This window comes from Aquila chrysaetos, chromosome 24, assembly GCF_900496995.4.
Source record: "Aquila chrysaetos chrysaetos chromosome 24, bAquChr1.4, whole genome shotgun sequence".
NCBI classification, from domain to species: domain Eukaryota; kingdom Metazoa; phylum Chordata; class Aves; order Accipitriformes; family Accipitridae; genus Aquila; species Aquila chrysaetos.
The window spans coordinates 13,535,153-13,561,470 of record NC_044027.1 but is presented as its reverse complement, the minus strand read 5'-3'; the positions used below and the strand labels follow the sequence as shown (position 1 = coordinate 13,561,470).

At 48.2% G+C, this 26,318-nt stretch overlaps 2 protein-coding genes across 9 annotated transcripts in view; both read right to left on the bottom strand.

The window, feature by feature from the left end:
• Window positions 1–15,920, bottom strand: part of FAM102A (family with sequence similarity 102 member A) — a 38,632-nt gene extending 22,712 nt beyond the window's left edge. For 2 of the 4 annotated variants that reach the window (XM_029999420.2, XM_029999421.2), the window contains exon 1: window positions 13,698–13,786. Coding sequence is in view for 2 of the 4 variants with exons in the window: in XM_029999418.2 (XP_029855278.1) it covers window positions 13,698–13,843 (146 nt within the window). In the remaining 2 variants the exon portion in view is untranslated. Of the gene's footprint in view, window positions 1–13,697; window positions 14,335–15,694 lie in introns of those variants that run through there. The other 2 variants (XM_029999418.2, XM_029999419.2) reach the window with 2 other exon arrangements.
• Window positions 15,921–21,984: 6,064 nt separating this feature from the next.
• On the bottom strand, window positions 21,985–26,161 carry NAIF1 (nuclear apoptosis inducing factor 1). 5 transcript variants are annotated; one of them, XR_003921417.2, is made up of 4 exons: window positions 25,058–26,161; window positions 23,500–24,374; window positions 23,112–23,196; window positions 21,985–22,293 (listed from the first exon to the last, which is right to left on the bottom strand). XR_003921417.2 is itself a non-coding variant. In XM_030000890.2 (2 exons), exons 1-2 carry the CDS (start codon window positions 25,566–25,568, stop codon window positions 23,911–23,913), a joined length of 975 nt encoding a protein of 324 aa, XP_029856750.1. In that variant the 5' UTR covers window positions 25,569–26,161; the 3' UTR covers window positions 21,985–23,910. The 5 variants fall into 5 exon arrangements, 1 of the variants encoding a protein (XP_029856750.1); XR_003921416.2 differs by having other exon boundaries at window positions 23,112–24,374; XR_003921415.2 differs by having other exon boundaries at window positions 21,985–23,196.
• Between the last annotated feature and the right edge of the window lie 157 nt (window positions 26,162–26,318).

Genomic DNA, 26,318 nt, shown 5'->3' with positions numbered 1-26,318 from the left:
GCCCTGTATTCTCCAGCTGACAAGTGCTGGTTGTTGTATAGTAGACATTAGCAGTTATGATGGAAAAATGGCTCAGAGACAGATGATGCAGACTGTGTTACTCAGAGAACTAAGCAAGCCTTTGTCATTTGAAACAAGTCTTATTTGGATGTTTCACTGCAAGTGTTTTAAACAAGGGTTCAGCAGTAAGGTCATCACATCTACCACCTACTCACAAAATTAACTTCTAAATTCCCAGCAAACCCATTCGAAAGACATGGTGGAGAAGGACACCTACCCACACCTCCCTCTTGGCATCAGCTTACACCTATTAATTTAGTTCTTCATTCACACCAGAGGGGAGATATGTATGGGCTCTCTAATGCCAAATTTGAACCCCAATGCTTTTGGAATGAAGCACTCACATGACCCAGCATTTGGGGCGGGGGGGGGGGGGGGGGAACAAGGCAAGCTCCAACACTTCTGGATGGCTTCACCATGCTTGCTCAGTTCTGCCTCACACCAGGAGATGGACATACATCCACTCCTGCTGTTTGCTGGCACTTGGGGAGGTGGGGGAAGAGTGAACGGGGAAGGAAAGAGTAGGGGAAAGTCAGATCAGGAAACTAGATTCTACTTACGCAGTTAACAGCACAGCCTGCATAATGCCTATTTGACTGGAGAAGAGACAAATACAGGAAAAAGGATTAACAGCAACTGTACAGGGGGGAAAAAAAAAAAAAAGATAATGGAAGAAACTTCAGCCACAGCTGAGAAACCAAGGTAAGGAACAGTCAAGACTGTTTCACTGGGGGTCAGGGGATGATGATGACAGCACCAAGTATGCAAAAGGCAGGCAAGGAAAAGAACTAGAGAAAAAACAACAAGGCGAGCACAAAATAAAAACAGGATACAAAGAATGATTTAGAAATCCTCCTTAGAAATAAGCTGGTATCTAGCAGGCAAGTGATTGACTTTTTATGGCTTTAACCTCATTTCCAGAAGAAGCCTATTTCTGTAGAAGCACAGCTTTTGAACTTCATATTACAGTTCCCTCCAAGGCAGCAATCAATCTTGATAAAGGTCCACCAGTACAAGCCAGGGAGTGATAATACCTACTGGAGAATGGGGGTGGCAGTCAATCACCAGTAGAAAACCCTCCAGCATCAGCATTCCTAGTTGTATATTAACAGCTTCTTTGAAAGGCAGTAATTCAGTTATGTCTGGACTCCAGTCACGTGCATCCAGACATGTGTCTTTTATAAGTGACAGACATGAAATCCTGCACCTCATGCAGAATGTCCCACAGGCAAGAACCTTCCAGTGCAGTCCACCTCATGTTCTCCAGATCACTGCACTGGGTAGCTGCACTCTCCAGTACAGCCAGGGCTTCTAAAACATAGCGTTGGGGGTTATTTTAGAAAAAAATATTTTCAACCATTCCTGCATCTAAATCTTAAAACCTTTAAGCTCCTCCTAACATGAACTGTATTAAAAATACTATGAGAAACAATGGACGTTATTAAAAAATAGCATGCAGCTGGTGACCGAGTGCTACAGCAGAAGTTGCATAACGAAATAAAAAGTTGTGCCAAATGGAGAAATAAAGTCACAGAATAATGATCCTTTAAAACTTAAGCTATAGAACAAGTCAGATGAGTTTTGGAAGGGTAAGTAAGGGTGGAGCAGGGAGAAAGCAAGGGGAAATAATTCTAACAGACTCAGCTGCAGAGCAGCAAGGGACATGTACATGGCACTTCACAGACAGGACATACCCAGCAGAGCCAGTCTCCTTTGAGGTATTTATAATTTACATTCTGTCATCTCAAAGCAAAGAAAAAAAGCCGGACATCAGGAAAACAAGGACAAGAAGGGACTGTAACAGTAAATGCTGTGCAATACATCTAATGTTACACACTGTGCTGAAGACAGACCAACCCGAAGTAGCACATATCCAAGGACTTCTTGCCACATCTACAGAGCACAAGCTCTTTTTGGTCAGAGGCCAGGGACATGTGCCAGAAGCAAAAACATCACAAGCAAAGAACCAAACTCTTAAGTGTAAAGAAAGGAATAACTGGATAGATGACTCAGTTACTGAAACAGAAGTCTGTAATAATGTACGTATTGAACACTGAAAGACGCATTTGCTTTTTTTGAACTCTGATCATGCACTGAGTCACCACACCAACTCCTACTTCTGTTGTTCTGGTAGACTATGCTGGAGCTGGATTAGCCAAGAACAAACCATGTGCCAGGCTGCCAAGCCCACCACCAGTGCTTTTCTCTCAAGCTAATTCACAGGGATTTCAGTTACAGAAGAAACAAGAACAGGTCGGCACTGCAGATTTCACTTGGGTCTGCCCAGGTCAGCCACCAGCTACTACACTCAGGTTGCTGTATATGGGTGCTGCATTTTCCAGCCTGTCTCAGATGCATTGTTCCTCTTGCTCTCATGGTTGCTCTGTGCTGCAGAAGACTGGGCTACCTTGCAGTTCACACCCAGCACACTCCAAAGAACTTGTCTAACTCTGGGCATAAATACCTTTCAGATCTGATTTTCCACAACTATGACCACTGAACAATCAAATATGCTCAATGCATAAAACAGGCGTGGGGACAACTTAACTAAGAAGGGCTCCTGAACTCCTACCTACGCCTCCAGCCAAGTCAGCTGGAGTTACAGGGGATGAGCAAACCCAAGCTGAGAGACCTCCATGTTACTGGGGGATGGAGGGCACAGAGGGAGGGCACGTTCAGGCTCATTACCAAGTCAATTGCACAGTAAAAACCACAGAAGTTAAAAGAGGAAAAAAAAATCCTGACTCTCCCAGGGCCTGTTCACCCTTTAGACAAATCACAATTCAAAATTCCCCTGTGGTTCTAACAGATAGAGGAACTAAAGCTTCCGAAGGTCCCAAATGCTTCAGAAAAACTCTAAGGTTTGTTCTGTACAGATGCTTACAAGATTAAGGTACGTTAACCCACCATATTTCAGAGTCAATACATGTTTCTGTACCACACTGTAGCTTAGAAAGACTCTTCACTTCTGGCAGATTGTATATGTAAAATGAAGATTCACTAATTATCCATTGCTGATATATTTATAAACTTCCTTCATCTTGTATTAGCTGTCATTCTAAGAGATTCCAGATTTGCCTTTGCTGACTAAATTTAAACTCCTAGAGAAGAAAGACAGCAATGTAAACTCCAGCAAGGAGAATCTGATAATATCCCTACCACACATGGTACAAGACATGGCTACAACTCCATGACGCAAGAAAGTTGTGTTTGTAAACAAGATGCTCTTATAAAGAAAAAAGAAAGCTACCTTTCAAAACAAAAAAAATCCACAAATGCCCCCCAAGATGAGAAAAATCAAGACATGGGTCAACTCAGTGCTCCAGGGCTTTAATGGGATAGTCAGTCTAGAAAATGAAAACCCTGAAGGGAATCAACACAAGACTAGGAACAACATCCCTAACACAAGTGATGTACACAGAAACAAATCTTTTTGCCTCTAAGGCAGATTTATGGCACGTGAAGACATACTGATGCCAGAATAGTTAAGTGACTTTTTTTTTTTTGCTAATATCAACCCTGCTTCAACAAGGAGAGTTTGCCAATATAGCTGTACCAGAGAAGTCTTTATAGTGCAAATTAACCTGCACATGAGGCCAAGTTCATCTCTGGAATAATTTCATTAATACCGTGTGATGTAACATCACTGCAATTTGGCTCGAGTATGCTGAAGAGCCCTTCAGTAAATAAGCTGCCTGAAGTCAACCCTGGTGCTAAAAGTAGGTTTAGTTACCCAAGAGGTAACACCCTACCATGCTCAGACATGTTCCCCTGCGAGCCACTTCTATATGGTATACATTTAGTCAAAACCAACACAATAGTCCAGGAGAAAGCCCTTTATATGTTAACAGCAGCTTTTTCATTCCACAATGAATACAGGTGCTTTATGATGGTTCCTTTATAAAGGCACCGTTCAGCAGTAGAAACCAGGTCACTGGTTTTAAGGACAAGGTACAAATACATTCTCCCTAAACCTCCATCCCCTCCATTGGTGTCTATCGCTGTTAGGGTTAATCAGCAAAAAGGCTATTAGGTAGAACAGGTTTACAAATTAGAAGAGGCTACTGAGTAAAGCCTGCTGCCCCCTGACTCATCACCATACTGGTGGTGACAGGCTGGGATTTCTAGACCCTGCCTGTCCCAACTGTCCCTTCCCTTCTGCCCCAACTCTGGAGTGTGTCAGAGCCGGCGTTATGCTGGAGTGCCAGAGCCAGCAAGAGGGGAGAGAAAGGGGTCTGAGACAGAACAGTTAGAACTGCTTTTGCTCCTCTGGAGCCAGAGCTCCAGACAAACACAATTCTCCAAGACCAGTATCTCATGATGCAATTTGTCCTAATCAGAGAAAGGTAATTTTGTAAGTTACATCTTGGTTAAAAGCAGAATATGGGAGAGCTCTGCATTGTGTGACAGCAGTAGGTGCTGGTTAAGCCCCTGGGAGATGTTAGCATAGGCTCCCACTGCTCTGCTGCCAGGAGCAGGTTTCTGAGGATCAGAGAGTTTTTACCTCCTCTGTGGCTGTCACTACCAGCTGCGTTCAGACACACTCCCTTGATTCTCCCCTACTGAGAGCAAATGACATTGGACATGTGTATGCATCACTTCTGGAGGGAAGACAACATGCAGATTTGTTTTGAAATAACAGACCTACTTGCACGGAAAGCAGGAAAAGCCAGTGCTATAAACCTACATCAGAAACAGACCTTAAAGAGACCAGTGGCTAAACAGAGTATGATCAGCTACTCCCTGTAGAGCAGAAAAAGAGTATTCAACAAAGCAGAAAGGCAGCAAATGTAAAAAACAGTTATAGGAAATACACTCCTCCACAACACAGTTTCCCTTGTGGCAAGGAGTGCTGCAGGCTACTAAAGGCATAAGATGAGCAGCACCGCACTTGAAAGGAATTCAATTTATGCAGATGCAATTGCCTGATGTTACCGAAGTATGAGATAAACCATAACAGGCCGCTGACAGAAGCCAGGAAAAGAGCTTTCCTACAGAGGGGTTACTGCATAATTAATCTATAACAGAGGCAAGCAGACTACCTCTGAACAGCCCTTATTGCTTAGTCTGGAAACAGGATGCTGCACTAGCTGGGGCTGACAAGGTACAGCAAGTCTGTGTCAAAGTGTGACTGCTGCTGCTCTGTTCCAGGGCAATGGAACATTAAGAGATCTGGAAAAATTGCTGAATTATAAATATCCTAGATTCCTCTCTCATATTCTGTGACACGCAGGCACAGCCTAGGCGATGATGGGAAGAACAGGAACTAGCAAGAGAAACAGAAAAAGTACGATGACAACACAACCAAGCTGGCAACCCTCTCCCCAGCCTATACTGATGCAAACAAAAATCCACTGAAAACTGTGATACCGCACCCAACCTCACCTTTGTTGTTTCAAGTGTGGATAAAGCCTGAAAGAGTCTGATACAAGGCCAGGGAAAAAAATAATTGTCTAAACCTCAGTTTTTCCAGACAAGCCTTTCCTTCCCCCTCTCCTGGCCATTTGCATTTTATTTTGATGAGCAATATTATCCCTTAAGGACTGGAAACAAAAGTGACTGGACAGAGAACAAGGCAATTGGAAACCTTCGGCAGGGTTCACTCTGGCCTCCCCATCTTGTACTCCTCACACTCACAACTTGTATTTCAGGAGGAATGGAAACTCCAGCGGCAGGCAGGAGCACAGGTAGGCATGTGCTGACCAGTCTTTCACATGGCAGGTGGCTGAGGGAGTCTTTGTTGATCATTAACCCAATATCCATTAGTGAAACACCTCGTCACAGTCATTTCATACGAAGTTTTATTCTGGAAGCAAAATGGAGGTATGCAACTACCCCAAACTGAAACCCTGAGACCACAGACCTTTCACAGGGTTTCCTATTATAGGTTCCTTGATCTGCTTTTCCATTCCAAAGCCAGACTGGAGCATAAAGCTTGGTAATTTCTGAAAGACACTAAACAAGACCTTACATTTTGTTTTCTACATTTGGTACACCGAATGGCAAGAGAATGAACTTGCCTCATTGAGGCAAACACGCGGCTCTAGGAAGCAGCAATCCCAAAAGAAAATTTTCTAGCTTTAGTTGTTTATTTCAGAGAGCACATTTCAGGCTGTTACCAACCACATGCAGGGGTGATGGTCTCTGTAGGTCTCTAAAGCTGCATTGCTTATTAGTGCTGCAGCTTTCTAGCCCTTCCAGGACACTAAATCCATATACTCTCTTCCTTCTTCCCATGTAAGCACCCTCAGTGCTTTCAGGCTGAACAGACAGGGTTCATTTCTTATTTAGAGTACAGCATACGGCAGTAAAAGTATTTTTAGCTTCAGTCCCATCTCCTACTACAACATGGGACCTCCTTCAATGCCTCCTCTCACCAATGAAGTATGACAAATTCAGCCAAAGGAAAGGCATAATCCTGTCCTCTCGCCAGCTCACCTACTTTCTATCTGCACGGAAAGTATCCATTATACGGACTGTATATGCTATTGCTTATCTAAAACATCCTGTCTCTTCCACAGTTGCCTCCTCCCAATCCTCTAGTCTCCATGTGCTTCCTCTTTGTTTTCTTCCCCATCCCCACAACCCCACCCCATTTCCTTGATCTTTTCCTCATTTCAGCCTTATCAATTGAGCTACACGGGAGACCCACAAGAAGCACGTGAAAATGACATCCATGAAGATCAGCAATTTTGAATCCTGCAGAACAATTCCCTTTCTTGCTCATCAGATTAAAAGTACACCAAACAAGAAGACTGTTCATCCAGCGAACACAGGCACAACTGTTTGTCCAGTGGGAAGTGCCTTTCAAACCCAGGCGCTAAAATGAGATGCCGAGTCCCACTGTATGGTACCAGAAGGATCATGATGCCAAGTCCGGAGTTACGATAGCAATGCGTATCGTGTCTCCCAGCATGTGCACAAAGGCAAAATATGAATAAACTGCAAGAAAAAAAACAAGCCTCTCATCCCGCAGGGTAAGCAGCTGGTACTGGGGTGGGGTAACACATCCAGCCCCCTGAAATAACACCTGAAATCATCACCTTTACAGCATGGATTACTGATACGAGGTCACAGGCCATTACAGAAGAAACAAGCAGGTCCAAATGTTGGTCCAGGGCACTCCTAAAGGCTTCTGTTTTATTATATAAGCCACAGCTACAAAATAATTCCCGACCCACTTCAAAGCAGGCTGCAAGCCCAGCGCAGAGCCAACAGCCCACAGAAGATGCAGAGCATATCTTGTTTGAAAAAGGGAGGCCGCATACAGAGCCACATCGGTCTGTCCTTGCACAGATGAGACATTACAGAGCCGAGTGCAGGTGGATGCTGCAAGAGCTCACCATCGCACTCCATCAGGCTTGTGAGCATACAGACCTGCCCTCAAGTGAGGGAGGTTTCTGATCTGAGGGAGACGCTGAGTTCTTTCCCGAAACGCTACCAGTTGTAGCTTCCTGCAATAAAATAATAATAAGAAATAAATCTGTACCTACCTCATTTATCTAGAAACTGGTACCAGAACAACTTGCCACTGGCAACTTATGGCCTATTAAAATACCAACCACTGTGCAGTGAGACCACAGGCTCCCGAAGGCATGCATGAATTCCTCAGAAATACAGCTACAAAGCTAGAGTCAACACTTATGGCAGCTCAAGAGCACAAAGAATAAACAGACTAGAAGCCATTTAGGTTTTCTCCTGTATTTCAGAAATAAATACATGTCTTAAAGGAGGGGGAAAGGGGGGCACACCCTCTCTCTCCTACCTCCCCTTATCCTCAGCCAGAGCTGATGGTATTGCCACCCTGCAAATCAAGTGGGCCACAGGGTCCCAGTCTCAAAGCAGAACATTAATTTCCAATGAGTAATTTTCTGAGCCAAGGGCTGCTTAAGCCACACAGGTAAGGCTGTCGGTAAGAGTTAGCTGTCAAAGCAATGACAGTTCAGAGTCGGCAATGAGGGGGAAGTTTGAAAGCCAGCTGTATCAGAACATATTTACTGATGCTGTACACACAGCGTATCGGTTACAGGGCTTTAGATTACAGCTTCTGGTCAACAAAGCAGCCCCTGCCTGAGCCACAGCAGCCGGAACAGGCATCAGAGCATAAACAGAGAATGTTCTTTACTCAACAGGATACAGCCCCTGTGGCAGGAAAGTTTCAACGTAACTGCCAATCTTGCAACAGGCTCCAACGCAGTGATGGGTGACAGGAAGAGGCAAGTCCAGCACAAAGCAAATCAACCCACCCCAAAGCCTCTGTGGTCAGACCCTTCAGGTGTAGCAGCCAGAGCCCAGAAAAGGTGATAGAAATGCTCTCCAAACTCAAAGCACAGCTTAAGATCGTTTGTGCTGGGGACCTTGCGGTGCTGTATCACTTCTGCACTTTTTCCAACATACTCAACTTGCCAGAGGTGAAACCTCATCCACTGCTTCTGCTCTCACGACTTTCACCTACATTTAGCTAAACTGCTGGAACGAAACCCCTTTTTCTGATCTTTTCTGCACAGTTTCCCTATATTTGTTTCAGAATGCAAGCAGTGCAGGTACTATGCCTTAATATTATCTTGAACTAGCTTATGTTTTATTGCAAATCATTTCTAGAGACTGTATTCAAATGCCTCCTCCATTAACACCCCCACAGCCCACTCCTGAGGCTGCAGCCAGGGAAGAAGGATGTTAGCATGTGAAGCTGCTCTGGAGCATTAAAACTCACTTTCTTGGTCTGTATATTAGGAATATATTTACACATGGGGAAGGTCTGCATTTTCAGACATGTTTGCAACAAAAGCACTTTTAAAATATGTTATCACACCACACGCTCTAGCAGAGGATAGAGCCAAATGCATGTCCTCCTAAAATATGGAACTGGGAGAATGGTTTAGAGCCACAACCAAGTTCCTTCCTCTACTGCACCGTGGCAATCCCACTCAAATCAAAAGCCAGAACTCAGCCAGCGATCCTCTCCTTTTGCTACTAGTTTTCTTCCCTCTTGGGGACGCTGACTCTAGAAGAAACTATTTAGTTACTTAACCTTTGTTTTAAGGCAGACAGTGGTGAAGATTTAGATCTCAAGTGGGCTGAATCAGTCCTTTGGTCTCTGATTAACCAAACAGTTAACAATTTTCCAGTATGAAAGAGCCAAACATGGTGAACCTAGTTACCTGAAGGATTCTCTAACATCAGGCACAGTGACTATGTGAAGACAGGGAATTAGATGATTTCCAACTGTCACCACTGAGACACAGCTGCATTTCAGAGGTGGTACAACTTGCACCTCCCTTTGCAAAGGTTTCTGAATCGTCAGCTGTGTTGTGTATACTACTAAGACGTAATAATACTTTGCATCCTGCCAGCTGAGAAAAGCAAGTAGCTTTACGTCCATACCTACAGAAGGATGACAAAGCCACACTTACACAAAAGCTGACCTCAGTCCGCAGGGAGCTATCAGTATGAGGTGCCTCCCCAAATATCAGCATTTCCTTTGGCTTTCTTGATGCAGCTTTACACACACAGAAAAAAAAAAAAAAAGCATGCAGCGCAGGAAGCGGCCTTTCACTCTTATTAAAAATTGCAAGGCTAAGAACATTCTCAGTTCAAGCTTACAGCACCAAAATACTTTGAGGCCAGACCACCCTAACAGGGGTGAGCTCTTCCCAGATCGAGCCTGCGTGCAAACAGCTGCTGGGCTGCAGGAGACAAACTATGTTCTTTGGTTCGAAATGGCGCAGGAGTGCCAGGATCAGAAAACCCAGCTGAAACGTGCTTGGGAACACACGCTCCCTAAGGAAATACAGTCTGAGGTACCTTCAGAAGACAATGAGGAAGGTGGAAAATGCCCTCAAAGTTGCTCTACTCGTGCAAAACAGTTTTTCCTCTAGAGCCAGCCAGGGGCTTTCAGAGTACAATCCCTTCCTTCAAATCCAGAAATACCAGAGTGAAACTGTTGGCACGCTAACAGAACAACATAGGATGAAGGGTCAGGAGTCTGTGGATAACACCTGGCTCTCCACTTCCTTCACATCATGCACCAGCAACGCTCATTACCAACACGCAGCCAGAAATCAATCAGCTCCAAGTTAAAGAGCATCGGGCTGTCACTCAACATTACCTGACACTGTAAGTAGAGAGGGGGAATAAATTTCATCAAGTCTTCCTCTTCTATGGTACCCAAAGATGTACATGTATGTGCTACATCAGCCTGTAGCTTTGCCTCATTTGGACATCCAGCCTCCTGCCTGCGCCGATTCATGGATCCAAAACCTCCTGATGAGCTTATCGTATCATCTCTCTAGGAACAAAGATGCACACTCCCCCAAAAAGCTTAAAACTGGTACAAAACGCAGCAGCCCATCTGCTTCACAAAAACGGTTGCCATGAATACATCGCTACTGCTCTGTGCCTGCTATTTTTAAAGATACTTGGGAGGGAACTGAATTCACTGGCAGTTGTGCTATTTAAGTATCTGGATTAATACTACTCAAGGAATATACTGGTACTTCTCCATGGGGAAATACAGCACCTGCCTGGCCTACACCTGGCTCAGACCCATTTTCAGAAGACCAACTTCGGTAATCCAACAACAGGGTGATAAACACACAAACAATAGGTGCTTTTCATGCAGAGCACTGTAAACTGAAACGGGTAAGTCTTACACTCAGAAGCCCCGCAGGAGCGTAAGGAGACTTTACAAAGGGAGGGGAAAGGACAAGCAAAAGGATATTCACAGCTGCAACTTTAGTCAGTTAAAGACCCATGGTTTAATGCAAGGCCTGAGCACAGCAAGCACGGAAAAACGGTACCTGCCTGCAAGAAAAAATAAACCAAACCAGAAAACCCAAGAGAGGCAGATCCCCAAAGCTGAATATGCTGACAGGACCTGGACCTTTTCCAGAGCGCCTTGGATTCCTAAGAGTGTTAAGTCTTAATGCATTTCAGACAGGTTCCCCTCCAGCCAAGCTGCTTTGTCCCAGTCCAGGCAGAGGAGATATGAGCAGCTCACAGCCCAGGTGGGGGGTCCCGGCCCGAGGTGTGTCCCACCAGATCCACAGCACCAGGCAGCAGCAGGTATGTGCAACCCAGGCTGAAGTGGACTTGGGACCAGGATGGGCTGACGGAAGCCGGCAGGACAGCCTCCCACTTCTGCTCTGCTCACAGGTCAAATTAACTCGGTGCCACCTAGCAACTCATTGGATATATCATATCTCCACCTCTCACTACAGACACGCCCAAGCTGCCAAGTAAGTCTATTGTAAATAACCTGAAAAAACTGCCTCTGGAGATTCTTATATTCTCAGACAACACTCTTCTTTCCACGTCATATGTCACTTAATCGAGAAAAAAGAAAACTGATTTAGCGTGTCCTACAAAGGGTTCTTATACCTACTTCTCCCTGCTGTTTACAGACTCCAAACGACATGGGACACCTTGTTCAGATCAGTTCTCTGAAAACTCATGGGCTAAAAGAGCTAGTGGTGTGCTCAATCATAGCTGCACACCTCCTATTGCCACAGACCGCAGAAGAAGCCCAAATTGATTGCAGAGCAAACACCAGACTTTTACATAAGCAGCTCACAAAAGATGACCTGACAGACACTGCAACCTCAAATGCAGTCATTTTTGGCAGTGGTTGATTTCAGAGAAATAATCACAGGTCCTAAATAATGTATAGACTTCTAACACAACATGAATACAGCATCTCCTTCTCTTTAATTTTCCCCAGATCCAAAGAGTATCAAAAAGGTCACGGAAATGACTAGAGAAGCATAGAGCAGAGCCAAAGCATGATCTGGGAGACTTTCCACACAGTAACTCTTCTCCTCACCGTTCCTGGAAATTCACCTCTCCTGAAGTTTCTCTAACTGCAACATGGGAAAATATTTGGAAAAGGTCAAATGACTCAATACCACTGAGACTCCTAACTTTTCAAGCAGGAACAGGTTTCCATGTGCTTTCAGTTAGAGTACAGACAGGTTAGGGGAAAGGCGGCAAACCCAACAGCCTACTTCCCCTTTGCTCGTTTATAAGCAATCAAGCCGGTTGAGAGTAATGTATGTGTTTGGTTTGAATTACAGAGGATTCGCTGCTGGAACACATCTGCAGCGCGCTGCACTGAGCGAACTGCTGAACGCCAGCCAGCTCAGAAAACAATCCAATGCAACTCAAACGGCTGGCTGCATCAGCAAACCCCAGCGACAGCTCCTAAAAGCTGCTTTCAAGGATGACAGGGAGAAGGAAATCTACATTTCTCAGCAGAGGCTTTTCCTGAGATACCCTCCAGTTTAACTCATTTTATTGACTCCAGGAAGCAGAGGGGTTAATTTCTTTCCAAGTTCACATACTGTTTGAATTCCTTAGATAAGCTGCTTCCACCAAACCCAAGGATCTAGCCTCAGGGGAGAACACTGTAAGGAAAAGCTCTTTTGATAGATTTTCTTCAAAAGAGAAATTAATTCAAAGTCCATTTTTGGAGGTGTTCCACACCCACGGCTTCTACAGACTTCAGATGAGGTTGCACTGTGCCTCTGGAAGAAAAACCAAGCTTTGAGCAATGCCCTACCACTTCTATTTGCAAGACAGAAATGTTTTATGCTTGCCCAATAAAATCTTCTCTTCTGAAATGAGAAAGCTCAGTGTGCAGCACCACAAAGAGGAAAACCAGACCAAACCAGGCTTCAGCTCTGGGATAAAGCAGTTAACAGCTAGCACAAACTAATCCTGTACCTTTAAAACTGAGCAGTCACTCAGGAAAGCAAAAAAACAAGTTTTGAAAGCCACTGAAGGCTTCCTTCACATCTTGAGGCAGAAAGAAAGCAAGTCTGGGCTGTTATGGAATTCGCGTTTGCATACTGCTGGTGATAATCTATGTGCATAGTTGGAAACAAAGCAAGTTTTTATTAGCAATTAGTAGCAGGAGTGGGGACAGACCTGCCTGAAGGAGTCAGAGAAATGCCAATACACATGGCAGAACAACCTTATAGGATGTGCAGCAGAATGATCCTGGTATGACAGATCACATAAAAAAGAAAATACTGCAGCTATAAACTTGAAGATGCAATGGCATCAGTTCAAGGAGATAAACTGTGTCTTTAACACTGACAACTTTGACTCCAGGCAGCAGTTTTCCCTTGCACAGCAATTTGCAATGCAAAGCAAGCTACTTCCACTCTTACCAAGAACAGTAATTCGAAAGCAAAAGGGGAGAGCAAAGTTGGGAAGGGTTGATTTGCTTAGATACAGTTTTCTACAGAGTGGAGTTTCAAGTCAGGCATGAAAGCAAAATAGCATACGGTCTGAAATAGCATGTGAGAGCTTGGGCAAGTGCAGGGAGGGGGATGGGGGAGAGAGGATTTCATCTACAAACCCCAGTCCCTTTCAGCGGAACGACCTCCTGCTCCCTCCCCACATCTCTGAAAAACTCAGTCCAGCTCTGATCAGCCAACACCACCCAGGTTCAGAGCTCCCCAGCCATGTTCTTCCCCCCTGCTCCGGAGAATATGTGGCATGTGGGGCCCTACAACAGAACTATTAAAATGCCATCAAGGGGTAGGCAAGTGGTAGCCATATGCTAAACCGCTCAAGTGAAGAATAACCAGGGAAAGAAGCACAGCCAGGAAGCAAGTCTGCAAGCAGCTTCTTACCTGGTAGATAAGCTAGCAAAGTCTCCTCCATCTAGCAGCCTGATTTTGCAGAACAGAACCCCGTTCACAAAGGGGACAGCAGTCAGCTCTTCTAGAGTGAAACTTGTCTGAAACTTGAATTTCTTCTTCTTCATCAGGAAAGCCATGGGCAAATTCAGCGTGGAAAGCCCAGGAATTCCAAACAAGATTGGGTAGGAGCGGCTCAAAACACACACAGACAAGCAGAGGAACGGCACTCGTTCAAGGAGCGCAAGCAGGGAGTAAATTCCAGTTCAGTTACAAAGATGGCCCAGCTTCAAACGCACAATCCTCTTCTCTTTGGTGGTCGGATCTGGCTGTGGGATCATCGCCACGACAGGCTTCAGGTGAGGAGGAAGAGGTCAGATTAAATCTCTGCAACATCTCCAAGGGAAAAGGGACGGAGAGAAGTCAGTCTCAGCTCCAGACCAGCAGGAGCTGTCCCAGTTAGAGGCTGCAGTGCTCTGTCTTCAGCACAACCCCTCCAGAAAGCATCTCTCGTGGGAAGTCATCTTGAGTCTCCGACGAAGCCTTAAGTCTGTGGGCAGCACATTCAGAGAGCTTCCAGTTTCTATCTCCTCCTCTTGTGCAACTCCTTGATACAGGTCTTCGGGTCAGCCTTTGGGAGGGAAATGAGTAAATTAGTTCCAGCTAGTCTTGGGCTCCTCCTCCTCTAAAACCTGTTTGGATGGGTAATATTCAGTCCGGACTCATACCAGTCTTAAGAGGTATGGCCCCAATTAGCCTGGCCCCAACATCCTCTTTCCCCTTTTTGCCTAGGGCAAGCTTCACTGTTGTCATCCCCCTCGTAATTTCTGTTTTGCAAAGCTGCTAATAAAAATCTGCTCTATTTTCACCCATCATCTTTAGAAGCAGTTTACAGAGCAAGATCAGTCTAACATGTAGTCTAACAAGTGTAAGCAAAAGCAATCTCAAGAAATGCAAAAATCTGTTTCTTTTCTGTATTTCCAACCAGCCCTAAGTGTTAGCACCTGTATCTTATAAATGGAGGAAGCAGCACATAGGAAAAAAAAGCAGTCTGCTCCAGATTACACAGCATAACAACCAAATCAGGTCATCTGGCTGTCCAATAGCCAGGCCCACCGAGCATGCTGCCTTCTCCCAGCACCAGGTCTACACCAAGCTGTGCCCTGCACAGTTCAGTTTGGGGCTGGAGACAGTAATTTCATTACACATTTATGCAACACCTAAGCCAGGGAGGCAAGAGCTGATTAGCATCTAAAAGGGACGAGGTTATGAACACGGGGCAGTAAACAATCCTCACTGATACTAAGAATTAATGACTGCAAACCAATGCAGGCAAAGCTCCTGCTGCCTGTACGGGTGTGCGGTTAAAGCCCCTCTCCCGCTCGGGCGGGAGCGGGCGAATCCAGGCGGCTCTGCCCACTGCACCCGGGCCTGGGCACCTCTGCAGAGGCACCACTCTCCTACGGCTGCCTTGGAGCAGAGCAAGGGGGCAGATTGGTGACTGCTCCGCACCACCAGCCCCCTCCATGAGCCATACCTGCCCCTGCACAGAGCTGCTACTAGGTCTCAGCCTGCCTTCCAGCCCCCCGGACTGTGCACCGAGACGCGTACAAGTATCAGCCCGCCTCTGGGCCCCATGCACCACTTACCAGGCTGCAGTGACATCACAGCCTGTCCCCTGGCACCCCTGGGCCATGCACTAAGCTGTGGTCAGGTCTCAGCTCTCTTTCTGAGCCCAGCACTGAACGGTGGCCAGGTCTCTGCCTGCCTCCCGGCCCTGTGAACCACAGAGTGAACTGCAGCCAGGTATCAGCCCCCCTCCCAGCCCCAGGGGCCAAGCACTGGGCCGTAGCCGGGCCGCACCGCAGCCCAGCTCCGGCCCCATGATCCGTGCACCGAGCTGCAGCCAGGTCTCAGCCCCCCTCCCGGCCCCCCAATCACGAGCTGACCGACGGGAGGTCTCAGCCCGCTTCCCGGCTCCCTCCACCGACCTGCGGCCCGGTCCTGGCCCGGTCCCTGCCCGGCCCTGCTCGAACCTCCTGCCCTCTCCTCGCACGGCCGCCACAGCCACCGCTGCTCCCCGCCACAGCCGCCTCTGCTAGCGCTACGCAAACTGCGGCCGCTACGCCAACTCCGCAAGCAGCCACAAGGCAGAGCAACGCCACCACCGCGCTTCGGGAATACCGATCCGACACTACGTAACCAACCCCCCCTCCCACCTCCTCCACGGAGAGGGGGGAGGGGAACAGGAGAGCGGCGCCGCCCGATTGGACAAGCCGCAAGAAGGCGGGCCGAGAAAGACGAGACTTTGATTGGTTGCTCCGGCACGGGGCGGGGAAGAAAGCGCGGCGATTGGAGGCGGAGGCTGTCGGTTTGGGCAAGACCCGCCTCCTGGCTGAGAGAGTGGGCGGGAAGCGGGGGGCTCTGTGGCGGCCCCGGTGTCGCCTCGCCGGGGAGGGGCGGCGGGAGCGTGGCGCAGCTTGGCTGCCTGGCCAGTCGTGTGGCTGCCGGGCAGGGGGGTTCCTCGGGCCTTCCCGCCCCCTCCGGGATGTCCCATAGGCACCCCGCAGGCCGAGCAGCCCTGAGATGGCGCTGGAGTGCACGGGGCTGGAGGGGGCTGGATGAGAGGATGGCAGGCCTCGGCCCCTGGAGGCTGCAGCCGAGGTGACCCTGCCTGGGCTGAGGTGATGGGAGAGGCAGCTCTGACAGACGTGGTCTCTCTGTGTTCTCTTCAGCGCTGCCCCTTGACATCCAGGACGCCTTGCCCTGTCCTTGTCCCAGTGCCCTCCCTGCCCAGGCAGCTCCTGGTGACACACCTTCCAATAGGTATGTCCCGTGCGCTGCAGCTCTTCAGGCAGCACTGCCTCACAAACGCAGCGGTGTGGCCGCCCTGTCCTCTCTTGGCACCTTTGGGTACCACACAGCGGGCCGTGGGTCAGGCTGACCAGCAGCATCTGGGCTGGCTGTTGTGGAGCAGGAGGGAGGCCCTGGCACTGCACACCCCTGTGGGCAGCGCAAGGCAGGGCCGGGAGCTGGAGTCTCACCCTCTGTGTGTGAGATGTGGCAACCAGTTAAACACATCTCTTCATCAAAATGGCTCCCTGTTATTATGTGCTGCTGCTGTGTCCTGTGCTGTGGCTGGGATCCCTGGTTAGGCAGGATTCCATTGTTTAAGGGCAAGCAGAACAAAATGTCTCTCCTTGTCCTGAAGGAGTCTGCAATCATCAATATGATTTGCCTAGTTTTTAAAGTTAGGGATGTGCCTAAGAGTCTCTGGCAGAGAAGTTGAGGCTCATATGGGAAGGACTTTTCCCAAGGCTGATTTGCATGTCTGGTAAAGCTTGGATGAAAGCCTGGGAGTCCTCGCTCTCTTTGCCAGGCTTTGATGCCCAGACTCCTTGCCTTTAATCTTTGCCATCTATGCAGACAATATCAGAGCTATCAAATAATTCTACCGCAATGTGAGCCTTTAAAAAAAAAGTCTGCTAGGAAAAGTACATGTCAATGTACTTGGGTAAAAGTTAAAAACTGGATTAAGCCAAATGTGTTGTTATGATTCTTGCTTACCAGGTTAAGCAGATACACAGACTTTGGGCTGGGAAAATATTTCATATTGGTACAGTGAAACCATCTCAGGACATATCAGTCTTCCCATACAGCAGGGTTTGTGGAGGCTGCTTTTAAAGGTAGGGCTTGAATCGTTCCATCAATGGATACCTGGTGTTTTCAAGGCCTCGAGACATTGCTGGAGATGGGCTGGGCTTTTTTGCTTTCTATTTCTCAGTTTATTGGGAAAGAGCTCAGTCTGCTAAATATTTAATATTTGCCAAGCTGGGATGCTCAAATGCTGGAAGCATCTGAAGAATCCAGCCCAGTCCCTCACACTTCTCATTCCCTGAGCGTACCACTGACGGACGTGTTGATCTTTCGCTTCCTCACTAGGTAAAGGACAAACGATCTCTCTGTTTGTGGTGTGGGAGGAGGCTGTGTGTTATCTGGTATGATTCACTCTGATAAATAACCTCCTTGGAGGACTTCTCTTGTTTATAGCAACAGCACCAAATGCTAAAGTTTAGAGATTTTAATCCTTGCTGTTCTCACGCATATTTACTTGGCAGTTTTATCAGAAACATCTCTTGAAAACCTCAGTGTTTTTATAATTAATTGAATAATGTGACTGATGTTAAAAATAAACGGATTTGGAAAAATGCCCAGTGAGCTGCTGAACAGTGTGTAATATAGCAACCGTAGCTGGATTCTCAGGGGTATGTATATTTTCCTAACAAACGCAGTCTCATGACTTAGAGATTAAATCTTTATTAGTTCGAAATTCACCCTGTTGATTTTTCTGTGTTTATGCTGCATAATTGTTTCTGGACAAATTCACATTTTTTAAAGGGACAGTGCTCCTCCAAACGTGTGCCTCTGCTGATCTCAGAGTGGGCGAGTTAGTCTGAGCCCCACAGAGGCACCACAGAGGGGATGTGGATGCAGGGTATCTCTGTCCATCCACCATCCCACTGGCTTTATATTATTTTCCAATCCAGATCCAATCCACTCACTAAGGGGCCATGTGTGTGAACAGGGTGCTCTGATACATACTGATTCTGCTTACCCCAGAATCGGATGCTGTTGATTTCTCTCCTACGACCTCGGCCTCACTGTGCCCACCTCACCTTTGCTGTGTGAACCTCAGCCACGTCCCTGCCCCATGTTCTCCCTGACCTAAGTCTTTCCTGATGCCTCTCCCCATTGCTGCCACCACTTCCTCAACTTTTGCTGGCTCAGGGCATCGTCTTATCAGTCTGGGATAATTTATCAGTTTGGGGCTCTGCAGTTAAGTCTGGGCCTCACCTCTGCTATCATTGGAGGTGTGTCTCCGGCCAGGGCTGGGATCTCTATGCTCTGCTCGCCTTGGCACTGCGGGTGAGCAGGAACAGAGATGGCTTTTCTTGCCTCCTGCCTCCCCACTTTGAGAGCTGAGGTACAGCAGCAGGGGAGAAACAAAGCAAGATAAATTCAGAAGGGACAAAACTCAGCAAGGTGAAGCGAGATAGATTCTATAATGTGTTTGGTGAGCCGTCAAATCCTATCTCTTATCCCAGGGGAATCCCAGATGCATGAGCAAATCATCAAGCCCTGTAAATTACATTATCAGCATCTTCCTCTGGAAAACATCATCACGCTGATCCATTTGTCCTAGCAGCCAAATGATTAAAGTTTGAAAACTAAATTATACACGTTGCTGCAACAGCATAAACACAATAATGGCTCTACTCTGTTACACCTGTAACCTCTGTTATAATAGCTTTAATGAGCTTTCAGCCTTGTCATCCAAAAAGAAAAGATTGTCACACGATGCTTTATGCTATAGAGGTGTTCTGCATGCTGCTGGTGGCCAAGCACCTGCAATGCACCCGCTCTGAGAAGCTGTACAGGAGCTGCGAGCCGGGCAGCTGTGGTGGTTGGGTGCCTTCTGCAGAGCTGGGGGGCAGACCCAGGCTGGGGAGCTCCCGAAATGGGGCAGGGGGTGCAGGCCCCTGGGGCAGGACACCATAGCAGTGTGAGCCCTGTCTGTAGCATGCAGGTTGCTGGAAACCCTGTGAGGGGAGTGGGTACCTGTCCCCATTACATAGGATTATCCTACGGTGTGGAGTTATTCCAAGCTTACGTCTTCTCAGCTTAATTTAATAACAGGCTGCGAGCTCTACTTTGGTCTGCTTGTGTATTTCACTAGTTCCATATTTAACTGAACTCATCATCATAAAGGCCAGGAACTGTTTCACTTTCTGTGCCAGGCTGGGTTTCCTGTTGGACATGGGAAGGACACACCTGCACGGTGGGTTTCTGGCCTGCCAGGACTGGGGGATCCTGTTATTGGCAGAGACAAAGGGAACACAGGAATCTGGAGTTGGTGGATTCCTTTCCCCAAACATGTGGCCAGACCAGAAAATCCAGCTGCCTGGCTTTTTTTGTTTACTGGTTTCCATGTCTGCTCCAGTTTGCCCTGGGAATGCGCTGCAGGACTCTCTGCTTTTTTCCGGGAGGCCTTTTGGTGGAACTGGAGCTGGTTTGCCTCTTCCAAAATCTGCAGAATGGAACCCGCTTTGCCTCGAGGCTTGTTGTGTTTATTAAGCGTTATCCTGTGTCTGTATCCCAGGTGTCACCTTCAGCGCTCTGCCGGACAAGAGACTTGCTGGCCATGGGCTCTCCCACTGGTTCCGTGCTTCTGGCTACAGCCCCGCAAATGCTGCTGTTACCCCAAATGCAGCAGAAACAACTGTAAGTCTGTGGTTCCCACTTGACACGGCAACCTCTAATTTGGGAACCCAGGCAGTAGAGGTAACAGAAACTGTCCCTGCTGGGGCTGGGCTTCTGCCTTGGGTTAACCACCTTGCGGGGCTGGGACCCAAGGGCTGGTGAGCCTAGTTTGCAGGTGGTGTGCGCTTCATTCCTGCTCACAAAACAGAGCCTGGAAGCTGTGCTGATCATTTGTGTGAAGCTTCTTGTCAGATGCTTTCAGGAAAGACAAAGAATCTTAAATGCTTCAATTTTCATACTTAACAGACCACACTTGTGCTGACAGTACCTGCTGGCAATAACCTCTCAGATGGCAACAGGAAAAAACCCACAAAAAAACCAGAAGAATGCTTTGCCAAAACAGGCTTGACAAACTTTAAAAACAAGCTGGAGGAGGTAAAGGTAATTTGGGTGAGTATGCAGGTGATATCATTCTGTCCCTTGGCAGAGATCCGCTCCCAGAACTGCGATGTAGCTATGGCAGCACACTGTACTTGTGGGATACTAACATATTTATGTGTGGTCTTCTGAAAAATCTTAAAACCTACCCCTTTGCTTATAATTAAAGAATTATCGTGGTTTTTTATCTTGTGCCTGCCTGTTCGGTTCTGCAATGAACTCGTCCCGAAGAGAGACATGATGTCCTGACATCTCAGTGTCCTCTGCCCATCTTTCTGGGAAGCAGAGGGACCTGCTTTGTGTTCTCAGGCATCCTGACTTTTTTAGGGGTCCTGGTGTTCCTCGTCGCTGGGCTCTGCCCATTGAATTTCTTCCTCTCCGGGCTCTCAGTCCTGAAAAGATTCATCAGTGAGAGGAGCAAGCAGGACCACAAAAGGTCTGGACAACAACAGTCATTTCTGGGACATCCTGCCAGGGCCCTGCAATGCCTGGTACTTGGCAGCAGCTCAGGATCCCCGTGCCTTGCCCCGTTGCGCAGTGCCATCTCCTGGAAAGCCGTGCCTGAGCTGCACACATCACAAGCAGAGTTTTGCTCCTGAAGCACCTAGTGGTGCGGCAGGCAGCTTGGCCGCTGCCTCCGATTGCTGCAAAGTTTATCTTCTGACCCACCAAGAGTCCCTCACCAAACTTCTCTTTCTCCAGCAGGTACAAAGGATGCCGCCCGCTGCCTGGCTGCTCACCTTCACCTCCGAGGTACAGAACATCCCTGCACAGCTCTTTCCTGCTCTGGATGCTGAATACAAATCTCTAGGTACAAAGAGAACAGTTGAGGAGCACAAATGAACATCTATAGGTGTTACTCCTCAGCTTTTGTTCTGCTTGGGCACCAGTTCCCTGTTCAGTTGAATGCCCCACATATACCTTCACCCTCTAAAGTGCCATGTTTACCTGTTCTTCCTGGTTTTAACTTTAAGGGACACTTTTCTCTCTCCCTTCTGAAGTTTGATGACCTCGTCATGAGCAACCACCAAGCCCCTCATCACAGTGCTCACCCTACATTTAAAATGTTGCTACGTCTTTTTAATGAGACAAAAGTGTGTACACGGAACTTGCACCTGAATGCTGCTTGCTTGACTAAGCTCTATATTTATCCTGAAAAGACAAGAAAAATGGGTGGTTCTAAGGGCAACATGTTTACTCCTATGAAACTAACACAGCTTAAGTGCTTAGTCACTGAAAAAATGCACACTGCAATTTAATGCCAAAGGCTGGTACTTCATCCATCATTTTAGGCTATTGTGGCATCTTCTGAGCAGTTGGGAGATTAGTATACTTCAGTAATCTGTCATACACAATGAAATAACTAGTGCTCCAAGGTGAGGCTGTAAAAGCTGTTATTTGAAAAAGACCATAATTATGTAAATACGAGGCCACAAAGTTCATGAACAAGACTAAAAGCTACCGTGACACGTGGCTGTTCACAGCTTTCTTTGGCCCTTTCTCAGCGAGGATTCTCTGTTGCAAACTTGTTGTCATGGACTCATTTTTGCCCTGGAGCATACCGATGAACTGAAAGAGCCTGTTTACCAAAAATGTATTTTTTATTAAAATTCGTATTTGTAAAGGAGAGATCATTACACAAATGAGGTAAACCAACACATATGAGATAGTTTTCACTTTAAAAATAAATTTCAATTGAGCAATTGACTTGATTCCACGAAGTCTGAGAGGAAGAGTCAGGTGAGTGTTATTCATGTGATGAGATGCCAGACAAGGAGGGAAGACGCAGCTGATGCCACCCTGACTCAGCAGAGATGTCAGTGCCAAAGGGTCGAGAGTGTTCTGGGGGCCAAACCCTTCTCACCGTGCTGTCCTTTTCTCCCCCGTCAGCCTTGTGGACCAGAGGAGATGAATAAAGTCCAGAGACAGGCAGCAGTAGCCTCTTCACCTACTGCTCTAACCAGGAGTCCCCCATCAGCATCCCCCCATAAAAGGCTGGGTAAAGGTTTAATCTGATTGTGCAAATTCACTTCCTCATCAGTCGTTGCTCACCATGTCTCAGCCCTAAAGGAGACTTAACAGCAAGCAAATACCAGCTCTGAAAAAGTTCCATTTCAAAAGTAATACCTGGCAAGCAACAAGCCCGTTAAATGTGACACACTTTGCAAGGTACGGAGAGAAGAGTTATGCTTCCTTCTTTTTTTTTTTTTTAAGTTTGCTTTCATGCATGTACAAGTGGAGCTTTTAACCTAAAAGTCCATGAAGTTACTGCAAGTCTGTGGGAATCACATTCACCATCCTGTGAAATTAAGCTTTCTCACTGAGGACCAAGCCCCACAGCCCGAAGACCTCAAAGAAGAGAAAAGTGTCTGTAATGTTGTTTTACCCTGTATAATGGTATGAAAATAGTGAGGTGAACCTCGACCCGTTTCTCAGAATGCCACTCAAAGCCAGCTAGCAGACTAACAAAGAATGGCTGTACTTGCTTCCAGCTCCTAACAAGTACAGAACAAATACCACCACCACCAGCAGAACCAAGAAATGCTCCAAAATTCACTCAATTAAATCAGTGGCTGACAAACTCCTAAATGCTGGGAATTACTGTGTGGCTGAAGCTCTGTAGTCCAGGTCCACTTAGATGAATCAAGGTGTTATGGAGGTGACAAACTATGCAGAGGAGAGAGACGGAGTTTCACCTGTTACACCCACCTGAGTGAAACTCATCCAGGCCCTTGTGTATTAACTACGCTGAGACAGGTAAGACATTGCTCCAATACGTATCCCAGGACAGTATCTGGTAACCAAGACATGAAATTTTCATCACATCTGCCAAGTTCATAGTGAAATTTCATGATCGCATGCAGATAGAACATGAGGTGAATGCACTATTTTAATCCCATGTATGTCCTTGGGGGATGTGGGTGGGATTTAAACTGCATGTAGGCTTGGTGCTGGTCTGCATGGGCTGGATGTCACGCATACCTTTCAGTGCAGAGGGAAGGTTGTACCACATCCGGTACCACACTTCCAGTAAATGCTTTCAGCAAGAGACAGAAATGCATTCACTACCGTGCACTACAGTTTGTGATAACTGTACCTTGGCAGCCGCAGTACTGTGATATCGCAACAAGACTCTCCACGTCAGAAGTCAGTTAAAGGCTCTAGATCTTGAGAGAGAGAGAAAAAGAGAGAGGTGTCATACTTCGGAGAGTTTTTTCCAAACAGAAATAAAAAAAAAAAATTTTTTTTTTTAATAAATCTATTGTTTAAGGAACTAAAGCAACCAATGTTAAGTTCCTGGTTTATTACACATCCTGCTAAGGCTCTGTATGAGGAGTCTGAAAAGGCAGATTAGCATAAGATTAGCAGAGAAAGAAAGCTGTTTAGGCTCAGCAAGACTCCAAGGCGAGCCATTTCACATTGACAAGAGCTAGCACCCCTTGCTCCCTGTGTCCACCAGCAGCACGGGTGGGTTTTTTCCAAGAAAGACGTCCCATCGCTGTTTCTTTCACTGGATCATGCCATCTTGCTGCCCCGTCTGGCTGGGGTCAGTGGTGACCGATGGACTGGGTGTATTGCTCTGCAAAAATCGACGGAAGTCCTTAATCATGGGGCGGAGGACCTGGATGAGGGCACTCAGTGCCGCCTGTGTTCCTTCCATGGCTTGTGCCTGTCGCTCCTGGGCACATGCCTGCACCTCCTGGGAGCGACGAATCATCTGAAGCAAGTCATTCTGCTGCTCTAGGTGCTGGGCAATCTCCTTCACATGCAAGTTGGTCACTCGCTGCTCCTGCAAGAGCTTGGCTGAGTTCAGAGCAATTCGGCTTTTCAGCTCCTGGGGTTTTGCAGACACTTCGTGTTGATGTGCCATCATCTCCAAGGGCGCTTCGGCAGTGACCGTGGTGGGGGCTTCTGTTGTGCAGTACTCCACAACTCCGTCTTCCAGACTGTGGTAGGTCGTCTCTGCAGGAACTGAGAACAAAGGACAGAAAGGGGGTAAGAAGTAGCTGCCATACAGGGATTTTTATCTACAGGACTATTCAAAGAATATCACAGGAATACTGCCTGTTCAGTGAGATAACATACAATGAACAGCAATGCACAAAATGACCTATTTAAGTCTACTCCACCCTCATTCAAGCTTCCTTCTAGGCTGTACAGTCCAAAGGAATAGGGCATGCCTTATCTGTCTAGACAAAATCACTTCTCAACCTCCAGAACAATCTTTCTAAGTGGCATTAACCAAGTGACATAAGGGCAAAGACAAGACCCAGACCCAGAACGGCACTAGTCAGAAGGACAGCTGCTCTTTGGGGCAGACTGGGAAATCAGCCTTGGAGATGCTTCTCCCCCTGCTTTTGCTCCCAGAGAGGGCGACTGAACAATCTGCAAGGTGCAAAGGATACTGGCTTCCCTTGTCCTTAAGGCCGAGCCCAGCTATCAACGCTGACTTTCAGTACGTGCGTATCTTGCAGCCACTCCCCTACAGCATGAGGACATACTGGGAATGATGCTTTCATTACAGAGACGTGGGGGTTCTTTTTGCTAGGGGTTTCCCCGCACAGAGCTCAGGGCTTCCTCACAGGTGGGTGTCAAGGCCCCCCGCATGACCTTCCAATTCAGAACAGAGCATCTTCAGCAGGCGCGGCACTCACTCTGGGTCAGGGTGACCGTGGTGGCTGACGCGGTGATGGGTATCTCGGTACCGTCACCTGCGCTGCAGTCCCCACTCGGCAAACTGATGATGGTGGCTTCTCCCAGCAGGTTGCAGATGCGTTGCTGCATGGGGGTGAGGATAACCGGGGCGGTCGCAGCGCCGGTCGGGTCTTCACTCTCTGGCCCGTTGCCGTTGCCGTTCTGGCTCTCGCCTCCCCCTTCCATGGCAGCCCGGACTTGGGCCACTTTGCGTCGCACCTCGGTCTTGAGGTCGGACCATTTCTTCTTGACCTCGGGCAGCTCGCGGTGGCAGGTGGCGACGGCGTTGACGCGGCGCAGGATGTCGTGCCAGGCGGCCGCCTTGGCGGCCAGGGGCACGCCCGCGTTGAAGTGGTTGATGAGGAGGTGCTTGCCTCGCTCCAGCTCCTCCACGATGATCTCCACCTCCCGCTCCGAGAAGTTCATCTTCCGCTTCTTGGCTGGGGGCGCCGGGGGCGACGCCATGGCCATGGGGGGCACGGAGGAGGGGGCACTGGGGGACACCTGCAGGTCAGGGGGGGCCTGGCCGGGCCCAGGGGGCCCTGGGGGAGGCTGGGCAGGGCCGAGGGGGGCAGGGCCCCCCCCAGGCCTGCTCGCCCCCGGGGCCGGGGACAACAGGGGGGCCCCGAGGCCCCTCAGGGCCCGGAGGTGTCCGTCCCCCCCCCCGCTCCCCCCTTGGCACCGCCAACGATACGCAAATTGCGTACCGCAGCCACCCAGCAAACCCCGCTGAACGGCCTCCACCCTGCGACACTGGCGTAATGGCTTCCAGAATCAGCCCCCTTTCCTGCCTCGCCTGATTGGGCAGCCCGCCTGCCCGTCAGGCGGAGATCTCGCCTCCCGCCGGCAGCGCCGCGCTGCCATTGGCCAGCCACGCTGCCCGTCGAGGGGGGCCAAGAGACGGCCCCGCCTCGCCGCTCGTCTCAGGCCACTGGGCCTGCGTGAGGCCTGTGAAGGGCTAGGTCCGCCCATGGATTTCCCCGCTCTAATTCCATTGGGTGCATCTCCCGTCCATCAACACAGGGCGCCCCCTGCTTTGGCAGCTACCGGATACATGCCGCGTCCGTCAAGCTCAAACTGACGCCCGGTTCCCGATCTGACTGGAGATGTTGTAGCCTTATCCCCGCCTCCCCCCAGGGGCTCGACCAATGGGAGTTTGCTTCAGGCGCCTGTACCGCCCACCTTCCGCCCCGGGCGGTGTTTCCTTCCGATTGGTGAAGG